The sequence below is a fragment of the Drosophila montana genome, unplaced genomic scaffold (genome assembly GCF_035044405.1).
Source record: "Drosophila montana isolate Dmon_TW-CO22-7 unplaced genomic scaffold, ASM3504440v1 contig_3200_1, whole genome shotgun sequence".
In the NCBI taxonomy this organism is placed as follows: Eukaryota; Metazoa; Arthropoda; class Insecta; order Diptera; family Drosophilidae; genus Drosophila; species Drosophila montana.
The window spans coordinates 6,123,118-6,132,731 of NW_026998080.1; the positions used below are offsets into that span (position 1 = coordinate 6,123,118).

The 9,614-nt window shown below is 44.9% G+C and overlaps 2 protein-coding genes across 2 annotated transcripts; one reads left to right on the top strand and one right to left on the bottom strand.

Moving 5' to 3' along the window:
* The first annotated feature begins 1,171 nt into the window (after window positions 1-1,171).
* On the top strand, window positions 1,172-2,262 carry LOC135432074 (antigen 5 like allergen Cul n 1). Its single transcript, XM_064687544.1, has 3 exons — window positions 1,172-1,491; window positions 1,548-1,942; window positions 1,997-2,262. Exons 1-3 carry the CDS (start codon window positions 1,354-1,356, stop codon window positions 2,256-2,258), a joined length of 795 nt encoding a protein of 264 aa, XP_064543614.1. The 5' UTR covers window positions 1,172-1,353; the 3' UTR covers window positions 2,259-2,262.
* A 2,317-nt stretch (window positions 2,263-4,579) lies between these two features.
* BBS9 (Bardet-Biedl syndrome 9) lies at window positions 4,580-9,607 on the bottom strand. The gene is made up of 9 exons (XM_064687162.1): window positions 8,768-9,607; window positions 8,234-8,707; window positions 8,039-8,172; window positions 7,317-7,984; window positions 6,991-7,256; window positions 6,698-6,932; window positions 6,473-6,639; window positions 5,293-5,422; window positions 4,580-5,230 (listed from the first exon to the last, which is right to left on the bottom strand). The coding sequence occupies exons 1-9, from the start codon at window positions 9,094-9,096 to the stop codon at window positions 4,682-4,684; spliced, it is 2,952 nt and encodes a 983-aa protein (XP_064543232.1). The 5' UTR covers window positions 9,097-9,607; the 3' UTR covers window positions 4,580-4,681.
* Between the last annotated feature and the right edge of the window lie 7 nt (window positions 9,608-9,614).

The window sequence follows — 9,614 nt, forward strand, 5'->3', positions numbered from 1 at the left end:
TAACATTTGATAGCACAGCACTTTCGTTTGTTGTTCCCAGGCCAACAAAGTGCCGAAAGCTCATAAACCTCTTGTTCAAATATGCAAATATTTGATTCGCTTTTATGCTTTTATCCGGCCGGCCAAACAGCTGCTAATCTGTTCAGTTCGACAAAGAAGAATTTGAAAACCCGTATTGGGCATCTCAAACAATTCAAGCTTTTTGGATGCACACCGACAGGGCCTGAAATGTCACTGAACCAAGTGGCAAGCAACACCCACATTGGGGCAACTTTCTTAGATGACAAATGTCCTACATGAACTTCATTCAACTTTGTTTGAGTCGAGTTAATGGTTTAGTTTTCTCAGAAGAGTTGAGTTGAATGTACTATAATGTTTACCTTTTTTTTTTAAGATTACATGCTTTAAACACTATGCTGAACTGCAATTTGAACTTACTTGGCTACCAACTTTTTAAATAAGAATAGTAAGGCTTTTAACCCAGACTTACCGCAGTTCCCGCCAGTTTGTGTTTGGCCAACGCGCTGCTAAGACGCTTCTGGATTTGCACTTGGCACGCGCTTTGGCGGCATAGCGAAGGATTAAATTGTACATTAATAGTACACCAATACACACACTTTGACTAAACTTAATCACTTTCGTTTGAATAAAACAAAAAAAAAACACACACTAAGGCTTTGCACTTGCACTCGTCGATCGTCATCCTAGCTACCGATTAATTCAATTCGATAACAATGTTAAGCAAGGTGAATTTATCGTTAAGGTGGTTTATCAATAGCTTTCCAATAAGACATTGATGCCTATTGCCATTCGATTTGATATTTTCGATATTTTCAAGCAGTTGGCAATGCGGTACATGGCTTTTCTACCGTTGAAGGAGCTGCCAACTATTTTGAGAGTTTCTTTTTAAAATCCTTGCCTGTGCTTATTAACCCTCCAGCTGAAGATGTGCATACATATATACCTGGAAGTATATAAGTTATTTAATTAATAACAAATATAATTATATATAACTGAGATGGCCATAAAAGTTCAACAAACTGAATATAAACTAATTGTCAAGTCAATCGAAACATGCAGGTTGCGGTTAGTTTAATTTCTGTACGCGCTGTGACGTCACTTCACACATTTTGACCGTTAATGTGTATGCATTCAATTTGTAAAAGGCAGCGTGACGACCTGCCTTAACCGACGCATCGGCTTCGTTGGGGCAACTGCACCTGACGGCTTATTACAAATGGACGCTCAAAATATCCAAAAATAAAATTTGACTGCGGTTCGTTTTCATATAAATATTTCTCAGCCAGCTGCCAGAATTTGCATTTCCAATACATTTACTGCAGCGGCAAGAACATGACACTGAGATCTTATTTTGGATGCATCTGCCTGCTGGCACTGAGCCTGACAACGTTTGTGGCCAGCAACGGATCCTGGTGCGATGAACAACTGTGTGCCGCGGGCACCACTCACGTGGCCTGCAACAATACTGGCGTAAGTTTTGACCTGTCTCAACGGCAGCAGCGTTAACTAACTTAGAATCTCTGCAGGAATTTCATGAGAGTTGCTCGCCAGATGCGGTCATGATCAATTTGCAGCCGCATCGCGACTTTATCCTGGCCGAGCACAACAAGCGGCGCAATTTTATAGCCGCGGGCCATCTGCCCGGCTACTATCCGGCAGCGCGCATGGCCACAATGATCTGGGACGAGGAACTCGAATATTTGGCCACCTTGAACCTGAAGACGTGCCATCTGGAGCACGACGATTGCAATAACTCGTATCGCTTTCGCAATGTCGGTCAGAATCTGTGCGGTGTGGACCGGCTGCGCGATATGCCATTGAATGTGCGGGGCATTGTCGAGAATTCAATGGGTCTCTGGTTTGGCGAGTATCCACTCATCGACAGCAGCTACATAACCTCCTTTCGTGTGGCCAGGCATCTGTAAGTCAATCTCTGCTGTTCTTTAATGTCTCAACTAACCGATCTGCTTCTCAGGGATAAATATGGTCACTTTGCGGAGACTGTGGTCGACCGCAACACGCACGTCGGCTGTGCCATGATGCGATTTACGAATCCCCAATACCCATTCCTGTACATCTACAACATGGCCTGCAACTATGCCAGCACCTATGCTGTGGGAGTGCATGTCTACAAGGTGGGTGAACCTGCCTCGGAGTGTGAAACGGGTACGAATCCCAAGTACCCAGCGCTGTGTTCACTCAAAGAGCAATATAATCCCAATTACAATGATTATTGATTAAATTGATTACCAAAGATATAAATACTTTAATTTGATTTGATTTGAGGCGCTTTCTTCCGGTCGAATCCCTCTGTCAGCCTTTTCTCATTTCTCCAGCTTTTTATTTGTTTATGCACGTTTCCGTCCAAAGAATGAAGCTGTTAATTGCCAGCCAAATTGACTTAATGCTAATGAACAATCCCATATATGTATTATATTTAAATATCATTTAAATCGCACGCGACAAAAGCTGTGAAAAGTTCGCACTCGCACAGTGGGGCAAAACAGCGTGTTCAGTTAAGGGAATTTTGGGTTTCACCCCGAGAGGCTCGATCTCAAACAGAAGTCGACCATAATTTATAGGGCTTAAAGTCGATGTTTACGATATTTATTAACAGCCTAATTAAGCATTAAAAAGCGCTTGACTGATTTATGGACGATTAATATAATAAACACCTTTTTAAACAAATCATATTATTATTCAGACCGATTTTGTGAAATGAATGTTAGTAGCACATCTCAAAAGCCAAAAACTATTTTATTTAACGATCTCCAAAAACATATGTAGCATCAGATTAAATTTAAATATGCGGTATTCTATAATCTCAAGTTTCTTCAAGTACTTCAAATGTGCACAAATTTCACGTGACCCTTGAAATTTCACTGTATTTATCCCTAACAAACTGTTGCTCTGCATGTGATTGACCTTAACTCGAGAAAGTAATTAAAACCAAAAAGGTGCATCGAGATTAAGGTATCTCGTTATCTCTCATCTCGGGCCACCCAAGCAAGCATCAGATTGAAGGCAGCAAAATTAGTAACCCGCTGAGCTAATTAATGTCGCGATTTCTCACTCAATTGAGTTACAGGTATCAAATTATCCGAGATCAGAGCCTCACACGTCGCCTGTCAGGAGCAGCGTGTATCTGTCTCATGGAAGTTAAAGCTAAAGCAGCTCAGTCCAGAAATATGTCACATTTATCATAGTTTACCCTATGGTTCATAAGTTGCGATAGGCTTTGTAAATAGAGAAAAACTGTAGCTATATATCCACCTAATACCAAGTCCACTGACCATGATCTTAACTACTGACAAGTTTGGTTAAAAAAGGGTATGATGTGATCACGTGGCTGGTCTATGTTGAAAATAAGAAAAGAAGTTAGCTCCCGGGTTACAAGCCCAAAATACCTTATCGGTAGTTGGGATCAGGACTAAAACTAACTTCCTGCCTTTAGGGTCCCATGTTTTGTCGGGCCCCTGGTTAAGAGTAAAAAGAAATTGGAATTCCGAGTTCGAGAAGCTTCAGTTCAAAAGCAGTTTGTAGCGTTGTCCAGCAACAGGGAAGAATATATTGGATTTCGCATTGGATTCAAAGCAATTCGATTTCAAATTAATGGATAGGACATTAATTCATTTTCCTTGATTTTAATGGAAATTGGAGTTTTCGGCTATTGAGCATGTTTCCTTCAAAACACACATTAATCAAATAATATAAATCATAAACTTTGTTAAAGCTCGTTTCTGGGTTACCTTTATTTCTATAAAGACTAAAAGAGGCAATCGTTTTTATTAGTTTGTCTAAGACATCTTCTTATTAAACCAAAGAATCATCCCATTGGTAGCTACTTATAAGTTTAAGCTAACCCGTCCAATTTCAACTTATTATCTACTTAATGGAATGCATCTCAACACAAACATAATGCATTCAGCGCAGAAAGGCAGCAGGCGAAGGGAGTGAGGTACTTACTCCTCCTGGGCTCGTGGATGTCGACATTTCTCACTCAATTGCGGCCAATTTACGAGGCATTGTTGAGCCTGCGGCTGGTTAAACTGAACACTCCATATAAGTTACAGCTTCATGTGTGGGATTTGTGTGGATTTGGAGGCACAGGCCACAGCCACAGCCACAGCTGACAGGGGATCAAAGCCCACACGATGCATGCCAGACGCAGCGTCTGGCTGCCTGACAGAGTCGGGCCAGGCGGACTGCAGCTGGGCCTGGAACAATGCGTGTGTAAGCGTGCAGCTATATCTCTGACTTTTATCGTGTTTTATCTGCGCAGCGATGCATCATAAACGAGTCCACTCACACACACACACACACACACACACACACACGCCCACATGACCAGAGCCCGGTCTGCCACCAGACCAAATCCAGTTCTATTGCCAGCAGAACCTTCGATTAGACCGCAGCGAATAATTGCTCAATGCAAAGTTCTCGCATATCTTTTGCAACAAATTTCCGTTGGTGAAATCGTTCAATACATTTTACTAGTTATTGCATTCCACAATTTAATTTAAATTTTTGTAAGCAGCTTTTGGAACTTTAAGAGCATTTGGGAACATAGAACACTTAAAAAAAATCAAGAGATAGTTTTCACATACATATATTTGAGACTATATCTACTTGAATTAGAATGAATTAGATGTGTGTGGAGCTACCACCAAATGCCCAAATCGCTGAACAGTTCCTCAGTGGTGGGCAGCTCGAAATCCTCGTTGACCCACTCGGAGCGTTTGCCTTGCCTCTGCTGCTGCTCAGCGCCGGCAGCGTCTGCGGGCCCGTAGTCCTTGCGGTAGCCCATGTCGCGTAGGTCGTCCTCGTCGTATTCCTCCTCCTCGTCCTCCACAGCCTCTAATGAGGTGCCCAAATGGGTCTTTGCAGCGCGTGCCACAGGTGCCATGGAGTCGCCCAACATACGCTGCATGTTGCCAATCTCATTTAGCGGCTGTGCAGACGGCAGCTGTTCGACTTGTTGATCCGTGGATGCCGTCTGCTTGGTCGTCTGCTCGTCCGTCGAGGATGTGGCCAAGCGCACGATGCGGTCGAAGAGTGTCGCGAAATGGCGTCTGAAACGACTGTAGTCGAAGCTATCCTTGCTGGTGGTGCCATCCAGCAGGCCATGGGTTGATGTCGACTTGGAGCGCATCAAGGGTCCGAAATGGTGCAGCATATCGATGCCGGGCGCCATCGATTCCTCCCAGCTCTAGGCACGCACATATATTCATTTTCTTTCATTTTTCAAAACATGCGTCATTCGATACCCACCAGTTCTGTCCAATCCTCTACAGGCACGCTCAGTACCGAGCTAACAACATTCACCACCCGCTCCTCCAGGTTCAATGCGTGTATTATCCATTTGGCTAACGATACGGCGCAGTTGAGGTCGCTGCGCTGCCTGGACACGAGCCGAACACGGGCCGAAGCGAAAATAAACAACTAATTTGTCAATTACCCTTAGGTACACATACACTTAAACACAGTGGCTCAAAGATAAGTTCAGCCAGATGGCAAAAATTGATTTAAAAGAAACGCAAGACGGGCAAGAAAGTGTAGTAAAAGCAGCGAAACGAAGTTTAAAGCAATTGTTGAACTTGTTAAATTAATATATTCCACGAAAAAAATTAATAACAAAGAGATGATATAGAATAGCTGGTAAGACAGGTAAATTTTTAAAAATAAAACCGACCTTTTAAAACTTGAAAATAAATCAAATACTTTGATAACTTAATTTTTAAAAACTATTCAATTTCAGTTCCTCTTGTACATAAAGAAGTCTGATACCATACTAAATGCATCCCAAGTTTGTCAAATAAATATAATCGTTACGTCCGTTGAAATGGTTCCGATTCCTTGAAAGCTTTCTTTAAGGATTATTTTTTTTAAATTTGCAATTTTTTAGAATTTACTCAATTATATATTTTTCCAATAACGCCAATTAAAAAAAACAATTAGTTGAAAAAAACATATTTCATTGAAAACCAGTTTTTCAGACAATTTTTTATATAGAAATAACGTAAAAGTCGAATGTTTATTAAACTAGGCTAAACTGTATTAAAAAAAGAAGTAATTTGCATCAAATTTAGTTAAGAACTCAGTAAAAACAATACTTTTTGGTAAAATAAAACAGCATGCTTCAGTCTACGGAAGCTATGCAAAAAAAAAAATAGTCAGATCGTAAAAACTCAACCATCATGCAAAAACATTATAAACTATAATGTTAAGAAACTGGTCAGGTAATCCATCGTAGGAAAAAATCAATCAAGGAAATTGTGCCCAAAAAAATACATTGGTATACGGATATATAATATATATATAGGATAATATAGGTAATAGAATTAAAAATCGAATTGCTAATTTCATATTTACGCAACTGTTGCAAAACAGTTCTCAGACACTGTATGCATTCTGCGTGGGTGGGTAATTACTGGTCGAATAGACAGCTTACCTGTGCTCGTCCCGCCGTATTTCGACCAGTTTATCGCCTTCCAGTATCAGGTGGTCGTAGTTCGCCTCGATTTGCATGGTGAGGGCCTCCTTCGGCTCGCTCTCCGATTGTTCCTGTAGCTGGCGCTGCAGCGTTTTGAACTGTTGCCATAGCGCCTCCAATTGTTCCTGCAATGTCAAAACAGTTAGCTACAAATAGCCCGGCTCTCACCTGGCTCGGACATACCGTTTGCTTGCGTATACTCTGCTGTGTCTCGTGGTGCACATCGGCGCGATGCAGTATGGGCTGGGCGGGTATGAAGGGGGCGGCCATGATGCGTTCCACACAGCGATTGAGTACACCACGTTTGGGCTTCTTCTTGTGCATCTTGAGCAGGCTCGCATCGCTGTCCAGCTGCAGGGTGGTGTTCACAATGCGCTCCAGGATCATGGCAAACGTTTCCACACAGTCCGATTGTATTCTGTCGACAAGTATGGCAAGCTACAGTAAAGCCTAGCTAAGGGAGCTGTGTCGCTTACCTGATCCGATTCGAGTTCTTGGCTGACACCACGGTTATGAGTTCGGTTAGCTTTTCCAGGCCGGGACACAGCAGCTGTAGGCCCAGGGCCTGAGCATCGCTATCCGCCTCCAGGAACTCGCCAAAGAAGGTGGCCAGCTTGGGCGGCACGTGCTTGCTGTTGATGGTGTAGGTCAGCTTAATGCCAGCCGCCTTCTGTGGCTGACAGCTGCGATAGAACATGGACAGCGGCAGATAAGCGCTTTGTTGCAGCACACGAGGTATGCCCTGGCGGAGCAGTAGACAGAGATTAGCCAAAGGAGAAAAGGAGCAGTAGTTGTTGCTTACTCGTGGGCTAACAAACGAGGCGAACACCTCGACACGTGTGCTGTGCACATGCAACAGCTCGGCTATGTAAAAGTCCAGCGTTAGCTCCTGGCTGCTGCCCGCTGGCACATCCATCAGGCTGAGCGTCTCCTGGCTGCAGCGCACTCCGTTGGGCGTTTGTATGACCAGCTGCAGCTCCGCCAACTCTGCCTTGACTTTCAGCCGGAGCAAACCCTTGGCCGAGGGCAGCTCCTTGACTGCCACATCAGCCGGCACGTCCAAGAGCAACGTGTCCAAGTCATCGAACACCTCACGCTGTATGCTGAAAATGAGACGCACCTGATCCGCAGCCTGCTGATTGAGCGCGTCCATGTCGCGTATGTCCACCGACTCCTTGATCTCATCCTCCAGCTGCTGCAGCTGCTTGTGCGCCTCGGCAAAGCTCAGCTCCTCCATGTTGAGCGGCAGCACCTGGAACTGATACGGCTGGGCGCCCAAATAGCCAACTGTCAGCTGCCCCGTGGCAGTCAGGGTGACAATGCTGCCCGCCAGACTCTGCACATTGGAGCGCTGTATGGCCACGGGCGCCGGCTGCTGCCACTGGGCGGCCCAAATAATGTTGGCCTCCTCGTAAATGTGCAGCTTGGCGGCATCCGAGACAATGGCCGTTATAAGACGTGCGCCAGGCTCTGAAAATGGCAGATGCAATCATTGGCTTTTCCAGCGGCCAATCTCTCACTCACCCCAGTAGTAGCCCACGACGAAGCTGTAAAAGCACTTGGGCGCATAGTCGAGCTTTAGGATAAAATTGAATTTGCCATTGTCGTCCAGGCAGATGAAGTTGCGCTCGCCCAGAATCATGATGTAGGAGCAACTCCTGCAGATTGTCAACTGTCAACCGGAAATCGAAAACATATTCAATGCCAAATGCAACTCACTCCTTCAGCTGGACGACGCGCATGTCGAGCATGCCCTCGCCAATGCACTGCGACCAGATGGGCTGATAGCTGCTCTTGGTGACCAGCGAGTGAGACAGATCCTGATAGCTGAAGCACTGCAGATGCCAGGTGGCGCTTAGGCGAAAGAAGCAATCAGTGCGCTCACAGTAGACCACCGGAGCGGGCAGACTACGTTGCCCGGGAAAGCGACACTCGTAGGTAATGCCATCCTGTTCGTAAAAGGTAAGCGTGCCATCCAAGTGCACCACGCAGAAGAACTCGCGCCCCTTGACCTGGCCAAAGTGACCCTGGCACATGGAGAAGGCGACACGCCGAAACTTGTGCTCCGCCAGCTGCTGCAGCTTCAGCTGGGCGCCATAATCGGCCAAGCCGCTCAGCGCCTGCACATTGTAGATGACAATCGCATTGGGCAGCAGCACGGCCAGCTGATTGGTGTTCTCGTTGCGCACATTTCTGGGAATTAATCAATGGATAAATCCTCTAGAGGCTCGGCATTTGCTGCAGCTGAACTACCCGCTAAATTTGCCCGCGTATAGACCTAGGATGGGCGCCGTCAGCTGCGTCTCCAGCAGCAAATCCGTGGCCTCAAATGCATTGCCATGCGGATAATAAATACTCAGCTGTCCGGACTGTGAGCCCACAATGATGTAATCCTTCTCCTGCGCCTCCAGTCCGAAGCGAGCACACAACAAACTGGCCACATCGTAGTCGCCAACGGTGTCGCCACATTGCGCTGACCACCAACTGCACACATTGAACAAGGACATGCTGCGGGCTGACTGGCAACTGACTTGGATGTGGCCATTCGCAATGGAGTTTGTTGTGCCACAGACTGTTGCCATGGAGATGTGTGACGGGTCACAATCAACTAACTACATTACGTAAGGGTTGAAGCAGCGGGTGACTCTAACATCTTGGCATTATAGATTGCGTTTCTATAAGGTTACTCTATATACTCTTCCAAGCCAGAAGTTTCTCGCATACCTTCGAAAATGATTCCACATAGAAGCTCCCCATACATTAAGAATGAAGATCAGATATTCTACGTCCTATGATCAGCTCCTAAATGTTGAAATCAGCATCTGCAGAGTACAGGATACATGTAGTTGCTTCTTCTGTTTCTCAATTCCCCTCACAAGCTGTGCATATATCCTAGTTATTTAGATTTCTGAGTCTATAAGATGCATCTTATTTACTCCTTCCTTAGATTAATGCAACGCCTGCCAGCTTTCCAACCTGGGATGCAAAATCGTTTGGCTAATTCCATTCTGCATCCGCGATAAATTCATATTCATAATCATGTCCGAGGTATGGATCCTAATGGTAGAAACATCTACTGGTAAGTAGTTAAATGAAAAGC